We start from the raw sequence: 21,761 nt of genomic DNA, 5'->3' as shown, positions 1-21,761 counted from the left end.
TTCTATCTGGTTCCAGTATCAGGTTAATGCTGGCCTCATAGAATGACTTTAGAAGTTTTCCCTCCTTTTGTATTTTTTGGAATAGTTTGAGAAGAATTGGTATTAATTCCTTTTTAAATGTTTGGTATAAGTTCCTCTGAAGCCATCTGGCCCTAGATTTTGTTTTTTGAGGTGTTTCAATTACTGATTTTATTTCTTTGCTGTTATGGGTCTGTTCAAGTTTTCAACTTCTTCTTTCAGTTTTGGTAGCTTTTATGTTTCTAGGAATTTATCCATTTCTTCCAAGTTGTCCAGTTTACTGAATGGTAGCCTTGCTGGATAGGGTATTTTTGGTTGCAGATTTTTCCTATCCAGAACCTAGAATATTATAATACCACTCCCTTCTGGCTTGCCAAGTTTTTGTTAAGAGAGCTCCAGCTAATTTTATGGATTTTCCTTTGTAAGTTAAGGATTTCTTTTTTCTTGCCACCTTTAAGATTTTTTTAAATCACTATATTTCACAAATTTAGTTACAATATGTCTTTGCGTTGACCTGCTTTTGTTGATTTTGATGGGAGTTCTCTATTCCTTCTGGATCTGGACATTTGTCTCATTCCCAGATTAGGGAAACTTTCTGCTATGGTTTCTTGAAATAAGTTTTCTGCCCCCTTTTCTCTCTCTCCTTCTTCTAGGACTCCTGTAATATGAATGTTATTATGATTGATGGAGTCACCGAGTTCCCTCAGTCTATTCTCATGTTCCGTAATTTTTCTTTCTCTCTTTTGTTCAGCTCCATTATTTTCCATTATTTTGTCTTTTAGGTCACTAATTCGTTCTTCTGCTTCTCCCAGTCTGCTGTTCATTGCATCATACCTGTTTCCAAACTCATTTATTGCATTCTTCATCTCTAATTCTTTTTTAACTCTCTTATCTCTTTGGTAAGGGTCTCCCTGATGTCTTCTATTCTTTTCCCAAGCTCAGTGAATATCCTTATGATTATTGCTTTAAATTATCCATCAGAAATGTTACTTATCTCTGTTTTGTTTAGTTCTCAGGCCATGGCTTTGACTTGTTCTCTCATTTCAGATAAATTCCTCCATCTTGACATTTTGTCTAAGTCTCTGCCTTCTTTTATGTGCTACAAAAGCCATTTATGTTGCCTGCTTCCAGAAGATAATGGCTTTATGAAGAAGAGGTCATGTAGTATCCAGGGCCTGGTGCTTCAGGGAGTGTCAATGATGTGTACTATGTGCACTCCGCTGTTGTGTTTTGGTTGCTCTGTCCTTAAAGTCAGTCATTTGCAGAGGCTCTCCTTGCCTGCTGTAGGTAGTGTTTGGTCCCTGGCCTGAATGTGGTGAGTTTTAGCTAGGGGTGCTCTTGTCTGCTAGTGAAATGAGACCTGACACCAACTCTACAAGAACTGAGGCCTGGTAGAACTCACTGGTCAGGAGATAGGGAGTGGGCAGGGTTTTGTGCTGGTCTTCTAGAAGAGGGACTTACCTTGCTCCCTCTGACGCCAGTGTGACTTACAAGGCAGTCCCTCCAGAGCACAATAGGGCGGGGCCTGGTTTAAGCAAATTAGACAGCCATTGTCTGAGCTGAGCTGCTTTCCTCAGGTGACTGGTGCTGTGTTTATGCTGAGGGGTGGAGGAAGGGAAATGGTGCCAGTCAGCTCCTTTGTTCCCAAAGACACGTCTCCTCAAACAGTGCCTCTCAGGGATATGCTTTGCAAAGAGTGAATAATATCCCCCAGTGTACCACACCCATTTTTTAGGTCATGGTTTCCATGCTATCCACTCCCAGGTTATTTGTCTGCCTTCTTTCCAGGACCAGCGTGGTGCCCCCCAAGCTTTATCCCAGCCAACCTACTGACCTTTAAAACTCTAGGCTTTAAACCCTGATGGTTGCAAGAACTCACAAAATCCAGCCCATCTTGCTTCCCAAGCCAGTGGCTTTGGGGAAATATTCTGCATATGAGTTCCCTGTGTGTTCTTCTCTCTCTGTCTTTCTCCCTCTCTCACACATGCCCTTCTCCACCACCACTGCAGCACTGTTTCTCCTTAAACCACATCTCCTAACTTCCGGTCTTCTTAGTGAGGCCTCCTCTTTCTCCTTAGTTGTAGAGTTTGTTCTTTCAGTCTTCAGGTGGATTTCTCAGGTATCTAGGATGATATGATAGTTACCTAGTTGTGTTTGTGGGAGGAGATGGACCTAGGGTCCTCCTACTTTACCATCTTCCTCTCCAGAATATGAAGACCTTTTAACCCAGAAGTGCCATGAGTAGAAGTGTCACAGTAGAATTCAAAGATGAACTCATATTTGTTCCAGCTTTCCCCTTCCCTAATAACAAAATGACACTGGATATTCCTTTAAATATCATGCCAATGTGTTTAATAGATTGTTGAGGAAGGGAAAAGCAAGTTACTAAAAACTGAGTGAACCAAAATAGAGGCAGATGGGATTGTGGCTGTGATTTCTCCCTTCACTTTGCTTATCTGTAACTTGACCTCTGTGTTTCCTTATTACTCTACAGTGGAAACATGTATTAAATTATGAAAATGATTTTAAAGGTTGTTCTAAAGATACTTCTTTAGGAGCACCTGGGTGGTTCAGTTGGTTGAGCATCTGACTCTTGATTTCAGCTCAGGTCATAATCCCAGGGTCCTGGGACCGAGCCCTGCATCGGGCTCTCTGCTCAGCAGGGAGCTTGCTTCCCTTCCTCTCTCTCTCTGCCTGTCTCTCTGCCTACTTGTGATCTCTCTCCATCAAATAAATAAATAAAATCTTTAAAAAAAAAAAAAAAAACTCAAGATTCCCTCTCTCTCCCTCTACCCTCCCCACCCACCCCAAAATACATTAACTCTTAAAAAATAGTTTTCCTTTAGAATATAAATTTTGGGGGGAGAATTCCAAATGCCCCCCTTTTTTAAAAAACAAAGAATTGATTCATTATCTTCTCTAACTTCTAGTTGCTACCACCTAATGTTTCTACATGTATTGTTTTCTTCTTGTCAGAGTTTGCCACTTCTCTTCTTTATATTGATCCTAATAACCTCGTATTGTTAGTTTGAGGATATTATCGCTAGTTCCTGGAGAGAGATACAAAGTCAAAAAGTCAAAGCCTTGAGGAAAGTTACAGAGGTGAAAGAAATCTCAGAATGTTCTGTTTCCATATTAAACCCTTTGACCTCTTCCATATTAAACAAAAATGATACCGAGCACTTAAAAACATTTGCATAGCTCTTCAGTTTTCCCATAATGCATCTACCTAGGAATAAGTAACATTACAGTAACTAATATTGTATACATATCACAATGCTTTGTGTACGTTATTTGGTCATCACAACTACTTGAAGAAATCAGTATTAATATTATCTCCATTTTATATGAGCCTCACACAGGTTAAAAGATTTGAATAAAATTGTGGAATTCATAAATGGCAGAGCTAAGATTAGAGAGGTCAGATCAGTTTGGCACTGAAGACTGGACTTTGCTGCCTCACACTGATTGTCCATCTTAATCATCCAGAGGTTCTGTGAAATAGGGCACCAGGAGTCCCCAGACTGATGGTGTCTAGTGTGTACCCAGACCACACACTGACTTGGGTCTGCTCTGATTGGCCAGTGCCTGGATTATAGCTTTTTTAATTTTGTATAAGCCCCTGATTATTATTATAAACTCAGGCTGATAGAGGTTGAGTAAAATTCTTAGAAATTTATCTAGTATTAATATGTGATTATCACATTTGTGCTCATTTATTACAATGTTATTAAATATTATATTAATAATTATTAATTAATATAATTATATAACTATACAATTATAATAATCATATAATATATGGTTGTAATATTAATAATATTAATATCATTTAATATTATTAAAATTATATTATAATTTTATTATAATAAAACATCATTTTAAACCATGATATGTTGACTAAACATTTACTGAAGCCAGAGATGACCTTATATAGCTTAGATGGTTTTACAATATCCAAGGCATTGGCATTCAGTAAATATAAATTGAATGAATTTTTGTCTGTAATTGTCCATGTATTCAAAAACCTAATTTCTCTCTCTTTAGGCCAGAAAAGGCCGGACCACCATTGTGATAGCTCATCGTTTGTCTACAGTTCGTAATGCTGATGTCATCGCTGGCTTTGATGATGGAGTCATTGTGGAGAAAGGAAATCATGATGAACTCATGAAAGAGAAAGGCATTTACTTCAAACTCGTCACAATGCAGGTATATAGTCCAAGTCTAGAGTTTTCCTGAAATATCTCAAGTACAAACTGATTTGTTGTGTGTAGTACTATAAATAAATGTTACTTTACTTGATTATCTTGATAGGTGAGAAAAATACTTAGGGAATTCAGACCAGATTTTTCTTCCTATTGAAAGGGAGGGGAAATAAAGAAGGATAATTGGAGAAAATTAAAAGTTTAAAAAGGTTTAAAGGTCATCTACTGTAGTAGCCACTGGCCTCATGTGGCTATTGAATACTTCAGTGACAATTATTCTGAATTTAAGTGTTTTAAATAGAAAATGCATCCCAGATTTTAAAGATATGGTACAAAAGAGGAATGCAAAATATCTCAGTAAGTTTTTACAATGATTACATGTTGAAATGCTAATATCTTGGATACAGTAGGTTAAATAAAATGCAGAGTAAAAATGGATTTTTCTCTCACATTTTTTAATGTGGCTACTGAGAAAATTTTAAATGATAAATGTGGGTCACAGAATGGCAGGCGCCATATTTCCTTTGATAGCGCTGGCCCAAAGCAAATATTACTGAGCCCCAAAACACCCAGAAAAAGGAGATAACAAGATACTATACAAGGAGGAGATGTCAGGTTCTTTCAGCATATTCAGTGGCAATTCCCATTCAGCGGGTTTAATTTTCAAATGTACCACTCATTTACATACAACCCCACGCCCCCAGCAGCAGTTTAACTTTGTCCTTTCCTACAATGATGTTAATTACCACTTTCCTTGATAGCTGATCTTTGGCAAGTAATTTTTATTTGTTTTTTGAGCCTAACCTTTTTGTGCTTATTTCTTATTTATTTTAGACAAGAGGAAATGAAATTGAATTAGAAAATGCCATTAGTGAATCCAAAAGTGAAATTGATGCCTTGGAAATGCCTCCAAAAGACTCAGGATCCAGTTTAATAAGGAGAAGATCAACTCTCAAGAGTATACATGCCCCACAAGGCCAGGACAGAAAGCTTGGGACAGAAGAGGACTTGGTACGGAGAGGATGTAGAGTTAGTTATGTCTTCAGTCCTCCCTCTGGGCTAGCACTGGGGTGGCAGGAGTGGGAATAAAAAAGAGTTCTCCAGAATCCTCCTGTCCTATTCCCAAAATGTTCCACAAACCAAAATCTTTAACATTTTAGACTTCAGGTTATAATTCATGAATGAAAATTTATAAGACAAGAATTTTAGAATTAGAACTTATAATGTGAAGATTTTTTTAAAAAGATTTTATTTATTTACTTGACAGACAGCGATCACAAGGAGGCAGAGAGGCAGGCAGAGAAAGAGAGGAGGAAGCAGGCTCCCTGTCAAGCTGAGAGCCTGATGAGAGGCTCAATCCCAGGACCCTGGGATCATGACCTGAGCTGAAGGCAGAGGCTTTAACCTACTGAGCTACCCAGGCACCCAAGATTTTTTTTTTTTTTAAGATTTATTTATTTCTTAATGCTGGCACTCATGCACGGGGAAGGGGTGGGCCAGAGGGAGGAAGATTGAAGGAGATGGAGAAGCAGACTCCCTGCTGAGTGCAGAGCTGGACACAGGACTTGATCTCAAGACCCTGAGATCATGACCTGAGTCCAAATCAAGAGTTGGATGCTTAACCAACTGAGCCATTCAGGGGCCTCTGTGATACAAAGAGATTCTAATGGGTCTTCAAATGTGGACACTTCTCTTCTTTTACCTGTACTTGTAAATAATCCAGATATCAGGTCAGTATTAAATGTTCGTGGAAATATCATTTATTTCTTAAACTATAAAAGAGCAATATAATAGAATCTGTCAGTACTTTTTAAAAAATTAAATAATGATCAACTCATAAACAGGAATAAGATACCTTCCTTTAAAAATTTTAGTACAGGGGCACATGGGTGACTCAGTTGGTTAAGCATCAGCTGGCATCAAGCCCAGCATCTAGCTTTCTGCTCAGCAAGGCAGTCTGCTTCACGCTCTCCCTCTCCCCCTGCCCATTTTTTCTCTCTCAATCACTCTCTCTCTCAAATAAATAAAATCTTTTTAAAATTGTTTGGTACCTATGGAAGGACTGTCTCATTAAACTGATAAAAAGTATCAATTCTTTTTATAACTAGCTTGTTGTATTATTTTGCTTTCCAGAATGAAAATGTACCTCCAGTTTCCTTCTGGAGGATTCTGAAGCTGAATATAACTGAATGGCCTTATTTTGTGGTTGGTATATTTTGTGCTGTCATAAATGGAGGCCTGCAACCAGCCTTTTCAGTAATATTTTCAAGGATTATAGGGGTAAATGTTTATGTTCATTTTCTGGGTTTATGTGTGAGTCCTGAGTAAAGAATGAGCTGTTTCTATTTGTAGCTGCATGCATAAGCCACAAAAAGTACTGTACCTTCTTATGAAACTTAGCAACTTGAGGATGTAAGTCTGCTTTGGGATAGGAAGGCTAATTTTTCAAGCCTGCCTTTGTCCCTGCAGTTAGTTGCTCTCTTAGGGCCCAGGTTCCTGAAGTAGTCTGTGATATGAACCTGACCTGAGTGTCTCACCTGCCGTCCATGGGCTCTGAGTAAACGTCATGAAAAGTCCTCTCCCTGGTGCACAGAGAGAGTTCAAGGTGTGTTTGTCAGACTGACTGGAGACAGAGCTGTGGTATGACATACGCACTCGTCAGGGCGTGAGCAGGCCTGGCACACTGCCTCTGGAAGACGTCCATCCCACTTGTTCAGATGAAAACAAAAAGGAATGGATTCCGAAATATGGATGTATGTTGGTTGTATCTGCTTTTAATGATGACGTTTTTTAACAATAAAGCCACTGCCGAGGCAGGAATGCTCTCTGTTTTGTGGTAGATGTTCAGAGAGCAAGCTGAGGATACCCTTGCCATAATGGCTAAAAACGTTACAGAGAAGGGAGTTGCTCCCTGCATGAAAGAGGCCAAACACGAACTTCTGATGTACCAAAAAATCCACAAATGTGCCCGTCTCCCTGTGCTTGGCTAACTGACTTCTCTTTGGTATTCATATGTTCCATGTAGTCATTCAAGAAATATTTTTGCAGTGACGGCTCTGTGCCACATACTGTTCCAGGTGTTAAAAAAAAAAAAAAAAATGCCAAGAGGGAGATAAAGTGTTTGATAGCATGGAGCATATGTTCTAGGACAGGGGTTAGTAGACTTTTTCTATAAAGGGTAAGGGAGTAAACAATTTAGATTTTGGGCACCATATGGTCTCCATTGCAAATATTTAGCTCTACTGTTGGAGTGTAGAAGCACCCATAGTGCAGAAACAAATGAATATGATACTATTCCATGGAAGCTTTACAGAAACATTTGGCCGGTGGTCCCCAGGGAACTGATTCCTGGTCTAGCATTTGTGGTATAGGCAGGGAGATAGATCGTGGCATCATCAGGAAAAAAAAATGGAAGTGGACTCATTAGGAATGGGTTTGGCTGTGTGTAACAAAAACTCAACCTAAGGATTTTATATTGTTTTCATTCCTCATGTCACGGTAAGTCTGGAAACAAGTGACCCAGGGCTAGCACACAGACACCTAGATATTGGTTAGGCAACCAGTCATCCACCCCGTTGAAGGTTTGTAACACAGGGTTTAAGGTTGTGGGCTCTAAGTTAGATTGCTCAGGTTTAAATCTTGGGGTCAACACTTGCCAGCTGTGTTACCTTGAACAAGTTAATTAACTTCTCTGTGCCTCTGTGTAAAGTCATGATGATAATAAATGTTAGGAGGTGATTGTGAAGATAAAAGGAATGGTACACGTGAATTTGTATAGAATAATATCTATCACAGGATAAGAGCTCACTGATTGTTAGCTATTTTGAGGTGGATTTTTTTTTTTCCTGTAAAAAGGATAAAGTTTACTGGGTTGGGTTAGGAATGTAGCTCTGTTACAATTTTGGCCCATTATGCAGGGAGTTGTTTGTTTTCTTTCCCCGTGAAGTAGTTTTTCTCTGTGTTCTCTAAGCCCAAGACATCGTGTTAGCTTTCTTGCCATCTCTGGAAAGATCTCCATGTGTGATGCTGGGTCAGCTGGCTGTCTAAACTGCCCATCCTACAAAAGAGGCTGGCTCAGGGAGGCTCCTTTCTTACCGAGGGTGTGGGCTCAGTGAATGGCTGCCTCTCTCTGGTTTACCACAATGGCATTGGCAGATTTCTCTCCAGCTTGCAATGTCCAAATTGTAAAACAACAAATTGCCATACAATGTAGTTTCCCACCAAAAGAGGACGGTATTTATTCTCATTTCTACTTTACATATCTGGTGTGGCCCTGTGGCACTCATTACTCTAAGAGGAAGTATACGCAGAATAAGTATTGGGTCCTTTAGGAGCAACAGACCCATTCTTGGCCCTTAAGGAAGACAAAGTTTGCACATCTTTAGATTGGCATTAGGGAAACCAGCCCTGACTTCCAGTATACTAAGCCTTTCTTGACCCCCAAATATTGTGCTTGATGGGAAATGGGTCAGACCCAGAATGACTTCCTTAGTCTTTGAACTGAAAACCTGTAAATATTTTCTCAACAGGTTTTTACCAGAGACGAAGATCCTGAAACAAAAAGACAGAATAGTAATATGTTTTCTTTATTGTTTCTAGTCCTTGGAATTATTTCTTTTATTACATTCTTTCTTCAGGTAAGTGTCTGCATTTTCACTTTATTCATTTTTGGGAATGCGTTCTTGTTCAGCTGGGGAAATTTCTAAACACTTATGTAATTTGCTCTATTACTTGGACTACTAGCATCCAAGTTTCTTTGACATATTTAAAACAAAAATGTTTTGGGGCACCTGGGTGGCTCAGTCACAGGCCTCCAACTCTTGATTTTAGCTCAGGGTCGTGGGATCGAGCCCCAACTCAGGTTCTATGCTGGGCATGGAACCTACTTAATTGTTTCTCCCTTTTCCTCTGTCCCTTCCCCCCAACTCACATACTTTCTCTCTTTCTCTCTCTCCAACAAACAAATGAATAAATAAATAAAATTTTAAAAATAAAAATATTTTAAATCAAAGATGTTTTGCTTCCACTGGAGCACCTGCTTACCTTCTCCCCCTACCACCATCACCTCTCCCAAACGAAATATTAATGAAATCAGAGGGAAGAAGGTGTTTGATCTAATCTGATGATTAGACATGAAAACTGAGGACTCAAAAATGGAATTCAGGAGAAGCCTGGGCTTGAGTTTGGATATAAGTACTGCCAGTTAGTTTAAATCCTCAACATGTCTTGGTATATCCTGAAAACAACAAAAAGCAAGACACAGTAAGCAAGTCGCGCCGATCTAAAAAATGTTTGAAGAGTTTTTCATTCACCTTTTGGTAAAGGAGAAGGAACATTTTTAATGATGGAAGAATGCCGGCCCTAAACAGAAACTGTAGACACTTTTGTAAAGAGTCAGATTTTACAGCTGCACATCACTGGGGTAAAACAATTGCAAAGAAATTCAGAGCTCTAAAAGTTGAGTGCGGTAAGGTGAAGTTTGAGTATGCTTTGCACCAGTTCCTAATTTTGTGGTTTCAGGCAAATAAATAATGTACACTAAGCCTCGATTTCCTCATCTGTAAAATAGGGATGTTAGTACCTTCCTCTTGATGATTAAAATGAATAATGTGACCAGTGTCACATGTTCTTTCCGTGTCTGGAGAGGAGCCTTGGAGCAGGCGGCCAGGCAGCTATCTGGCAGAGCCCGGCAGAACCCTGGAGCTCCGCGGTGGAGCAGCAATGTTCGCGCATGCCCAGAGGCCTCTGGTGCTCTGGGCATGTACATCCCCATAGGCGAGGGAGCCATGGCCAGGGCTGAGGTCATTTTTCTTCCCAGAAGGACATTTGTAAGGACCATTCTCTTCCTAGCCCCAGCTGGAGCTTTGACTCGTGAAGAAAAGTGAAGACATCTCTTGGAAACGTGTTCATGTAAATGTAAATCTACTTGAAAGATCAAGACTTTAAAATCTTTTTCTCCTGACACAAAGCTTATAAAAGAAGAGCAAATGTCATAGACCCAGCTCTTTCCCAGAAGCCTTGAGGAGGGCCTAGCGGCTTTGAATACACAATGTTTCATAATCAGAAAGGCTAGTTTGCATATCATAAGGAGGTTCTTATATGCAAGGAACTCCTGGATTCCCTCATGGAGGTGCCATTGCAACCGTGATTGATGCTACTGTTGGTGTGTCTGTGATTATAGCTGGAGGAATCGTTAAGACTTCCGGTCTCAACATCAGTTTTGTTTTGTTTTGTTTTGTTTTGTTTTTAAAGATTTTACCTATTTATTTGACAGAGATCACAAGTAGGCAGAAAGGCAGGCAGAGAGAGAGGAGGAAGCAGGCTCCCTGCCGAGCAGAAAGCCCCATGGATCCCAGGATCCCAGGGTCCTGGGATCATGACCCGAGCTGAAGGCAGAGGCTTTATCCCACTGAGCCACCGAGGCGCCCCTCAACATCAGTTTTAAAACACCTTTCCCCCTTTGTTTTGTTGTGATAAATAGCCAAGTGGATAAAGTTGAAGGAAGGAAATTGTTTCCTGTAATGTTTGAAACATGGATGAGAGGACTCTATCCTCAGAGGCAAGAAGCTTATTTGTAAAGCTGGATCCTGAAAAAAGTTTGACCTTGAAGAGCTTCTGGTCCATCCTACACCAATCTGTTAGGCTCTCTTTCCTCCAGAAGAAGCTGTTTTCCCCAGGCAAGCTCTACTTACCTGCTATTGAGTCCCCCAGAGGGTAAAGCCTGCTAACAACAACCTTCCTGAACTCATCTTCCAAATACAACTCCAGAAGCCAATTCCACCTTCTAAACTTTTTAACACAGAAGCACTCCCTGGGAGAGTGCCAGCAGATCTTTGTGTCTTTTTAGGACAAGTGTCTGGTTCATGGGTTTGAATGGGCTCCTTAACGTTGCACAAGCATGATGTCTGCCCCATTGCAGACTGGGGACACAATGCCTATTGAAAGGTTTTGTTTTGTTTTAAGATTTTATTTATTCATTTGAGAGGTAATGAGAGAGAGAGCACGAGAGGAGGGAGGGTCAGAGGGAGAAGAAGACTCCCCACCAAACAGGGAGCGCAATGCAGGACTGGATCCCGGAATCCATGATCATGACCAGAGCTGAAGGCAGTTGTTTAACCAACTGAGCCACCCAAGTTCCCGCATATTAGAAGTTTTACCAAAAACTTAGATATGCCAGAAAAGTCGAAGGAAGGAATAAATGTGTGTGTGTATTACAAATTAAAAAGCTAGCTTTATTGTATCGAAACAAATCTTTTTGACTACAGTAGGAAATACAACTAGTTCCTAGAGGAATGGATACCTCATATCTGGATTCTAGGAATTAAACAATTGCACCATTAAAAAGAAGAAGAAAAAGAAGGAAAAGAAAGAAGAAGAAAGAAAAAGAAGAAAAGGGAATCATGTAACCATGTTCCCAGGCCTGTGGGAGGCAGCAGCAAACACTCAGTTACTTATTGAAGGAATAGATATTAGCCATGTGTAATTTTTTAAGATAAAATTCTGAATAGGTCTCTATATTTAATGTGTTATAGGTATGTATTAATTTTTTATATAGACAGAAAGGGTTTTTTTTTTTTTTTTCCACTATAAGAAGTACAAAAGAAAAATGACTGAATGAACTCTTTCTTTACTAAGCATTTAAAATCTCATTGGGTAATTTGGCCTAAGCATAACAGAATGCTTTAACCAAATGGAAGATTGCTGTAGCAACTCTTAATGCCATAGAACGTAAAGATTCGTGCGTGTGAAGTTGGTTGAGGGATTTTGAGGACGGGAGGCTTTGAGCTGCTCCCTTCAACTCTGAAGGTTTGAACTAGGAAAGCAAAGGCAGGGAAAGGCAGTCCCCTTTGTAACGTGATGATGCTTGGGCAGTCAGGAGTCTGACCTGCTGGCAAAACTGCGTGGAAACAGGCTCTAATATAGGACCTCAGAACTACAGAGATGGCACAGTGGCCAACAACATTAGAGTCCCTACCCCTGATTTGGAAACAAAAGGAGGGAGTTCTGTGGGTGATAAGATTTTAGGCTCTGGTTCCCGTTCTAGTTAGGATTCTCATAACCCCAGATTCACAGTCCACCTCTGCCACCTTACATTTGGGTCCTTTGGCAACTAAACCTGTTTCTTTTGTAAAGTAGTGATTTTACAGTTGTCCTAAAGGTGACATTCTTCCATCACCAAAAGGGTTGTCCTATGTATACATACAGGTATTTTATATAAACTTACAGTGTCAGGCTAAGCACTGAACAACTAGGTCTTGACAAAAATAGGGGTAATATTCCTGTAGTGAGCAAGATAATTCACATTTCATTCAGTCTAGTAAGAGAAACCTCAATCTGGCCATTTCTAAATCAATTAAACTGTTTTAGTAATTTCAGGCTTTAATTCAATGAATCTAGCATTTCTCCCTTTCCTCCTTCTCCTGGGTCAGTGTCTCTGTTAGCAGAGGGGTGCAGGGGGATGGTCTGTGGGCATCATGTGCCTGCCTGCTTCATGCTGGCAACTGGTATGGCCTGCGGCCTTCAGTTATATGGTCCTACCAGGGTGTCCCCCTTTACCGAACCACTCTGAAGAATTAGCTCTTTCTTCACTTATGCTCTTTGCCTCTGTTTCTTCCCTCTCTCAGTAATGCTCACGCACCAGCTGGGGCCACAGAAGAGCTATAAGTCCTTTTCCACCTCTCTGATTCTGTAGGAAATTGGGTTGTTATTAGGGCCTCTCCTCTTCTGATGCGCCATGGGCCATGTCCACTCTGCTTCCCCCGTGCCGTTGTGTGGCGGCCCTTATCTGTAGACTCTCACTTCCCCGAGCTCCAGAAGGACAGGGAGCACTGCTTCTTCCTGGTCCTTATCCCCACATGCACTGGATGAGGGTTCTGTTGCCCTTCCTCCCCAGATGTGACCAGGCATGGCAGCACACTCACATGGGACTCTCTATTTCCCAGAGGAAGGTTAGATTCTTGGGGGAAGGAGAGGGCCAGGGCAGAAAAGTCTCTCTTGGTCAGCCTTCTTGCCCAGCTTGTTTTGCTCCAAGACTTTAGCTTTTTTCTTTTCTTTTCTTTTCTTTTTTAACTTGGAAACTAGGAATTTGCTATCTTTATTCCCTGCTTCCTTGATGGCTGGGGTGGCTGAATATTTCTGTTTCCCCAGACGACACCTCAGGTCCTGGTGTATCTCTTAACAGCATCCTTTTGCCATTTTCAGTGTGTCCTGGTTTGGATGACACATAATACATCCGTCCTTCTTCCAGTTCTTCTGCCTTAGAAACAACTTGAGCTTCCTGGGTGACAGACCCCGGCTCCCCGGGAGAAATAACAGGGATAGGAGTCGGGACAAAGAAACATACTTCCTAATAAATCCCTCATCGTCCTGCCAGTAATGGGGGAGTCGTGATTTCAAACCTGGGCTCTCCTGGCCCCACCCACCAGTGTGGCTCTGTACCATGGAACACAGTGACCGAAACATAGCCAAGCCTGACATCGGGCTTTCTGACCTGGTCTCGTTTCCTCTCAGCAGTGACATCTGGGCTCCTGCCCTCTGTGTCATTGGTGTCAGGATCTCTAATAGGTCTCCTTTCTTGTGGCGTGTTCTCATTCACAGGGCTTCACGTTCGGCAAAGCCGGGGAGATCCTCACCAAGCGGCTCCGGTACCTGGTTTTCAGATCGATGCTGAGACAGGTATGTCTGCTGAGGACTGAGCCTGGGCTGGGCGGACCTCCCTGCTTGTACATGTGGCCTCATGGAGCGGGAGTGCAGTCAGGTTACTCAGAGCGAGCTCCTGTGGTGGCCTTCCCTTCGACTCCCCTCAGAGATGCCGCTGGACCACCCCCCAGGTCTGGCTCAGAGGCTCTGCTGTCTCTCTGCTGTGGGCGGGACAAGGAATGGGATGGCCACAGACGGTCCCCAGAGCAGGTTCACCACCAGCCTTTCTCAGGGCAACTGGAGGCAGAGTAGGCAGTCCCCCTCATCCCTTTTCTCTCTTTCTTTCCTTCTTTCCCCTGGGAAACTCAAGACATTCATGTTTCTACCCACTAAGGAATGTCACCTGAACCCTGTCTTTCCACAAAGCAAAATGTATCCCCTCTCCCCAGTTTCTTTGCTGGGGTTAGTTGGATACAGTAATTGACACTGTAGTTTAACAAGCTGGTAACAGCTTGATGGAATGCCTCTTACATTTCAGATCTTCAACACCCCAGCAACAGGCAGAGGCGAATGTTTTCCTAGGGAAAGGGGGAGGGGGCTTCTGCGAATGTCACCCGAAACAGCCCAGTTCAAAGAGAAAGTTTCTCTAACAATCCTGAAAATTTTGTCTGTGACTTTATAACTCTCCATTTTAAAGTCACTGATCCCTTGCCAGTGAATAAAATGAGGTGCTGGAAGGATGCCCTGGACATGCCAGGGGTGCTGGAACCCTGGCTGAGAGGCACAGGTTGCCACGTTAGGGTGTCTCAATGACATAGACCTTTTCCTGGCTGTCTTTGCTTCCTCCATCCTTTCCCACCCCTGCCACCATGACTTAAAAAGCATGTTTGTGGGGATTGCTTGCAGTGACTGACAGAGCCAGGACTGACTTGAATGAGTGACAGAACACTATTTGAGGGGGGCCCTGTCCTAGGACACTGAGTCAAACCATAATTATAACTGAGATTCTATTGAGGATGTTGATCTTGGTCCAGAGCCAAATGCCCCATTACCGTCCCAGCTTCCAGGCTGACTCCTGAGTCCATTATACTTCGGAAGCCGAGCTGATGGTTTGTGTAATGCCCTCTCTATAAATTATTAAGCCTCACAAATACATATGAAGACCTTCAGCTTCAGAGCCATAATACGAAGAATTGTCAGGCATTCATACCTCAACAGTCCCTGTCTTTAAGGAAGTTATATGCCACTGGAAGAGGCATTTTAACACAGCAATTTTAAAAAAGCAAAGTGATGCATGCTGTAATAACTTGTAACACTTTTTTGTTTCTTAAATATTTGGGGAAAATATGATAGATATTGCTTTAATTGCAAATCACCAGTATGGATAATAGGACCATAGTTATTTTTATTATGGATATAACTCATACTACAAATTCACAATCTTTTTAGTACTTATGTACTTAAAAAGATAAATGGACTAATGGCTAATAACACATGAAAAAATGCTACCCGTCACTTGGAATCAAGGAAGTACAAATCAAAACCTCAATGAGATAATACACCAGTCAGAATGGTTAAAATTAACAAGTCAGAAAACAACAGATGTTGGAGGTTGTGAAGAAAAGGGAACCTTCTTACACTGTTGGTGGGAATGCAAGTTGGTACATCCACTCTGGAAAACAACATGGAGCTTCCTCAAACAGTTAAAAATAGAGCTACCCTACAGAATTGCACCACTGGGTATTTACCCCAAAGATACAAATGTTATGATCCAAAGGGGCACATGCACCCCAATGTTCATAGCAGCAATGTGCACAATAGCCAAACTACAGAAAGAGCCCAGATGTCCATCAACATATGAATGGATAAAGAAGATGTGGTGTATATACATACACACACACACACACACACACACACACAATGGAATATTACTCAGCCCTCAAAAATTGAAATCTTGCCATTTGCAACGACATGGATGGAAGTAGGGGGTATTATGTTAAGTGAAATAAGTCAATCAGAGAAATCCAGTTATCATATTCACTTACTTGTGGAATTTAAGAAACAAAACCAGATCATAGTAGAAGGGAGGGGAAAATATGATGAAATCAGACAGGGAGACAAACCATAAAAGACTCTTAATCATATGAAACAAAGTGAGGGTTGGTAAGAATGGGGTTGGGGGATAAGGTAACTGGGTGATATTAAGGGAGGCATGTGATATAATGAGCACTGGGTATTGTAGAAGACTGATGAATCACTGTTCTCTACCTCTGAAACTAATAATGTGCTATGTGTTCATTAATTGAATTTAAATAAAAGTAAATTTTAAAAATTAAAAGGTAAATGGCTTTATCAAAAAATCCTATTTTGTGTTAATCTTAAATTTCAATCTAAATTTCTTTTGTTGATTTCTTAAACCCAATTTATTTATTCTGCCCTGAACTCCAGTTATCTAAACTGCCTATTCAGCCTCTCTTTCTGGATGTCTAAGTAGCAGGCACTCAGAACATTATTTTGACAAATGAAATTACTTATGTGTTTGTCTATTAAGTCCCTTTCTTGTCTACTGAGTATCAAATCCTGAATGTGAAATGAAGGGGTATAAGGGAGAACCATCCTGATCTTATCCTTGCCCTTGGAGCTAAGGGTCTTATAAGTAGAGCTTTAAGATAATAGAATCTTTTTCTGTGCCACAGGATGTGAGCTGGTTTGATGACCCTAAAAACACCACTGGAGCATTGACAACTAGGCTTGCCAATGACGCTGCTCAAGTTAAAGGGGTATGTACCTTCTTTCTGCTGGTGTCAGTCTTAGTTGGCCATTTTGGATCTCCGCATGGAATTAATTTTCCCATTTTCGGTGTTCTCGTTATCATTAAAATGTTAGATAAATATTTAACACCATAAGTCATTTGCCTCATAGCAAAAATGTTAACCACTTAAATAAACATTGTATACTGTATAGTATATATATAATTTACAAGCTTTCTTTTGTTGTTTACTAGTTAGTCATATTATTTACAGGATTCACATGGAAGGATAATTATTTAGAAAAGGAAGTATTTATCAGCATATCATGCAAGATCAGTCTGTTTTGGTTTCAGTTAATCAACAGAGAACTAATTGCTACTGAAAAAAGAATGTAGGTTCTGTATACATGTTTAGGAGTATTGCAGTTTAGAAGAGAGGGGAGAAAAATCTAAAAACAGGTTGAGGGGCATTCAGGTGACTCAGTTGGTTAAGCATCAGACTCTTGATTTCAGTTCAGGGCATGCCATCAGGGTCTGAGATCAAGTCTCACATCGGGCTCCCCGCTAGGCCGGCCTGGGGTCTGCTTAAGATTCTCTCTCTCTAGACCTCCTTGCCTACCCTGCTCATGCATGTGCACTCTCTCTCTCTCAATAAAAAATAGTAATAATAATAAAAATAAAAACAGGTTGAAAGAAATGAGAAGCACATTAAAACATTAAAGCAGTGGTAGAAGGAACAACTTCATTTGGTTGTAAAGCTCAAATTATACTAGTACATGACTCTTTAACTGCTCAACTAGAAACTGTTGAACCAGGAGGTTTTTGATTTGTGCAGGAAGTGACAATTTCTTCTACACTATAACTACTGATAGCAAAAGTGCACAAGATGATATAGGATTTGAAAAAAAAAAAAAAAGCATGTGATGTCTGCTGTGCCTTTCCCTCCCTTGAACCTTATTAATCTTTTAGTCTTTCTTTAAGGTAGCTCTATATTAAAGTTTCTTCTATCGAATACAGGGGGCTTCCGTAAGAGTAAATTAGGTTATGAATGTGTAAGCGCACAGAGTTTTAAATTACAATGTAAATCTTGTGACTTTTTTTTTTTTTTAAGATTTTATTTATTTATTTGACACAGAGAGAGAGAGATCACAATCAGGCAGAGAGGCAGGCAGAGAGAGAGGGGGAAGCAGACTCCCCACTCAGCAGAGATCCCGATGCGGGGCTCGATCCCAGGACCCTGCGATCATGACCCCAGCGGAAGGCAGAGGCTTAATCCACTGAGCCACCCAGGCACCCCTCTTGTGACTTTTTGAAATGCAGATTTCTTTGCTTAAAACACACAAATCAATGAACATGGAGGTTTAGATCAAGTTGTATAGAACCTATCAGTGCCACATGTGTACTACTTGAAATAACTTTGAACTTCATAAAGCAGACAACAACCTGGCCTTCTGGTGTCTACACAGCATGCCAGGATCATCATTAAAAATAACTTTGAGAAAAAAATAACGGCAGGATGTATAGGTAAGGGCTTTCAGGCCTCAGAGATTTGGTGGTATATGCAAAAGGCCTGAATGAGGGAAATGTACTAGCCCTGTAGATAAATAAGAGAGGGATGTTCTAAACAGAAGTATCAGAAGAGCTAAGGCCCTGAGGCTGGAGCATTTCCATAACTGTTCTAAAAAGAGTAAAGAGAGTAGTATGGCTGCAGTAAAGTGAGTGAAAGGAAGAGGCATAGGAATTGAGATCTGCATTATATCTGGAAATAGATGGGAGATCATTGTAGGGTTTTGGACATAGAAGTGATGGGATCCGAAAGTTTGTTTGTTTGTTTTTAAAATCTTGTTTATTTATGACAGAGAGAGCACAAGCAGGGGGTATGGCAGGCAGAGGGAGAAGGAAAAGCAGGCTCCCTGCTGAGAGGGGGTAGCCTGACCAGGGGCTCAATCCCAGGTCCCCAGGATCATGACCACAGCTGAAGGCAGTCGTTTAACCAACTGAGCCACCCAGGCGCCCCTTGGGATCTGAAAGTTTTAAAGGCTGCTGTATGACTAGGCTGAAGGGGGCAAGGGTGGAGGCAGGGGATGGATTGCCATAAGTCAGGGGAGGGATGATAACATTTTAGACTGGAGTGGTCATCATGAAGGTGACAAAAAGTAATCAGATTCAGGACATAGTTTGAAGGTACAGCCAACAGAATTTATTGGTTATATGTAGGGTATAAGAGAATGGGAATATAGAATGTCTCCATAATTTTTGACCAGCATCACTTTAAAAAATGGAACTGTGGGGCACCTGGGTGGCTCTTTGGTTAAGTGGCTGCCTTCAGCTCAGTTCATGATCCCAAGGTTCTGGGATCGGGCCCCACGTCAGGCTCCCTGCTCAGCAGAGAGCCTGCTTCTCCCCACCTCTCTCTCTCTCTCCGCCTGTGGCTCTGCCTGTTTGTGCTCTCCCTATATTTCTCTGCCAAATAAATAAAAACCTTTACCAAAAAAATTGAGTTGCTTTTTAATGAAACTGGGAGCCTGTTGAAAGAACAGATTTGAGGGAGAGTTGAGAGTTCTTTTTGGAACATGGTACATTTGAGATGTCCAATGAGATGTCCAAGTGGAGATATCAAGAAGGCAGATTAGATGCACGGGTCTGGAGCTGAGCACAGAAGTCTGGTCTGATTTGGAGATTTTTCAGTGCATTGATGGCTTGTAAACCAGGGGGCTGGGTTAATAGACAAGGAAGCATACACAGCTAGAGAGCATGGAAAGTGCTGGGCCATGAGGTCTGGGCTATGAGGACGTACCTGCAAAAAAGACTGGGAAGGAGCAGCCAGTGAGGGTCCTAGAGCAGTGTCCTAGAAACAACATGGAAAAAGTGTTTTCAGGAGGAGCATTCAAGGATGTCAGATACCGCTAATAAGCGGTATCACCTTGTGAGGTGATGGAACATCTTACCATGCTCCAGCCTCTAGAAGGTGCTGATGGGGGAAGAAAAAAAAAAGGTGCCATGGTTCTGACAAGAACTGTTTCAAGGTGTGGTGGGAGCAAAACCTGCTGGAAGGGTGATCAAGAAAAAGGAGAAAAGAGAACAAATACCATTAGATACATTGTTAAAGGACTTCTTGGGAAATGGAGAAGAGAAGTGGGTGTTAGGTAGAAGACATAAAGCATCAGTCTCTATTTTTTAAATTTAACTTGGCAGGAGAATCAGGGGTCAATCCATTTTTCTCCCTCCCTTCAAGAGTGAGTCTTTGGCGATCAGGCTCCGTGCGGACACAGTGTGTCCTCAAATTTCTGAAATCCAAGTTTCCCTAGTTAAACTTTGCTGCCCTCCCTTTAGCATGCCTTTCACAGAGATCTTGTTGAATGTGCTCATGTGCCCACAGGGACACGCACGTCCCACACCTTGTTTGGTGTGGAGGACACAGCCTAGAGGAAATACTGACTCAGTCCCAGTGGCAGAACCCTGAGCAGGCACAGTGTGGGCATTGTGTGCTGGCTGTCCTTCTTCCCTTCTCTGAAATTCCTCTGGGGTTATGGCCTGTCCTAAGCCGTGGCCCTTTCTTGTATGTTTAAGACTGGTGGCCAGGCCTGTCCCTTTCCTGTCGTTTGTGAGCTCCTCAGCCCCTGGAGATCTGGGAGCCCCAGATTGCCTGCTGGTGTTGACCTGCTGCTTTTCATTGGTATCTTCGAACTCACACTCTAATGGCCCCACTAGCCTGCACACCCCCGTGTGAGCCACCGGTTCAGAAGTGTTCTCCAGAACTTCGATCAGTAGCTAAGGACCAGAGAAGAGGAAGCGAGTAGGTCTGTGAGTGCTGTCAGAGGCAGAAAAGTCTGACGTAGCCGTTACCACAGGTTGGTGGAGACAGGACAGTTGTATCCACTTAATGCTACCAGCTGACCTGTTCATGTTGGGGCAGATGTGTGTAAGTGTGTAAATATACATACACACAGCTATATGCATACATATACATATATTCACTTAAATTTACCTGTGTGTGTGTGTGTCTGTGTCTGTGTGTTTGTATCTCTACTCCACAGTGGGAAGTGGTGAAATTAATTTTTTATATCCAAAAATATCCAAGGGAAGCAATACTGTCAAAAATCATTCTACCCAAGCCAGGGCTAACTCAAGTTTGTGCGTATATAGTTACTGATAGTGTTTATCTAGGTTAAATGTTCTTCATATTTAACTTGACCATCAAGGAAACATTTTCTTGGATGTATTTCTGAGTCAGAAGCATGTTCTGCTAGGAAAGAAATCAGGAGGAAATAATCTAAGCATTTTGCATATGAAATAGTGAGCTTTAAAGTTTTATTTTGGTTTTAGGACTAGATTTCTGCAGGGGAATAAAAGCAAATGAGAGCCACGTACAGATCAAAAGCCACTATATATTTAAGGTTTTTTTATATCCCCAGGAGAAGGTGGTTGAGGGGAAGATGGAGTTATAAATGTTTCTAATTTCAGAAAGAGGCTCAGGAAATGGGCTCCCCCCCGCCCCCAGTAAGCATAAGTGCTTTAAATTAGATTTCAAGCAATATGGTCATGTTTGGAGGAGGAAATAAATATCAGGGCAGGGAGTAACAAGGAAGAATGGGCAGGAAAATGAGAAGAGGAAGTGAGATTGAATTACTTGAAAGTACAGCGGGTGGAGAGGTAATGAGGGGTCTTGATGGGTTTCAAGTATTGAGCTGCTTTTGTCTCCCCCTGTTTCAAGCTTGGGCTATGGTTTTTGGGAGTGTTCTCTTCTCTCAGTTCTACTTTTTGAAATGAAAATTACCAGGCTACTACTAATCTATGCTGTCCCATTCATTGTGATCCTCAGAACTCTAGAGTCCTGCTCTGTGTGATGACTAGAGGTGGAACAGTGTTAGTCTTTAGCATAAGGAACAGTAACCAGCGCCATGACTTCAAGTGCTAACTCAAGTCAAACGGAGGAGTATAATCTCCCCACACCCCAAAGCCTGAGGTTCTTGATCTTTTCTTCACCTTTCATGTACATGAGAGGAGAATTTGTCCTCTCTGATCCATTTTCATGACCTTGACTGCCATCCAGACCTGAACATTCCTATGTCTGAAAGGTTGTTGTGCTAGAATCGTTCACTTGCTGTGAGCTTTGTGGATGTTCTGAGCACTTCTCTCAGTCAGTAGCT

The 21,761-nt window shown here is 41.5% G+C and overlaps 1 protein-coding gene across 1 annotated transcript in view; it reads left to right on the top strand.

Annotated features, from left to right (window-relative positions):
• Positions 1–21,761, top strand: part of ABCB1 (ATP binding cassette subfamily B member 1) — a 104,176-nt gene that overhangs the window by 56,882 nt on the left and 25,533 nt on the right. The window contains exons 15-20 of the mRNA XM_059171010.1: positions 4,066–4,227; positions 5,058–5,234; positions 6,357–6,503; positions 8,753–8,860; positions 13,821–13,898; positions 16,559–16,642. Of these exons, the coding sequence (XP_059026993.1) occupies positions 4,066–4,227; positions 5,058–5,234; positions 6,357–6,503; positions 8,753–8,860; positions 13,821–13,898; positions 16,559–16,642 (756 nt within the window). The remainder of the gene's footprint in view (positions 1–4,065; positions 4,228–5,057; positions 5,235–6,356; positions 6,504–8,752; positions 8,861–13,820; positions 13,899–16,558; positions 16,643–21,761) is intronic.

The sequence above is a fragment of the Mustela lutreola genome, chromosome 4 (genome assembly GCF_030435805.1).
Source record: "Mustela lutreola isolate mMusLut2 chromosome 4, mMusLut2.pri, whole genome shotgun sequence".
In the NCBI taxonomy this organism is placed as follows: domain Eukaryota; kingdom Metazoa; phylum Chordata; class Mammalia; order Carnivora; family Mustelidae; genus Mustela; species Mustela lutreola.
Note: the sequence above shows the minus strand (reverse complement) of the source record. Positions and strands in the feature narration are given on the sequence as shown.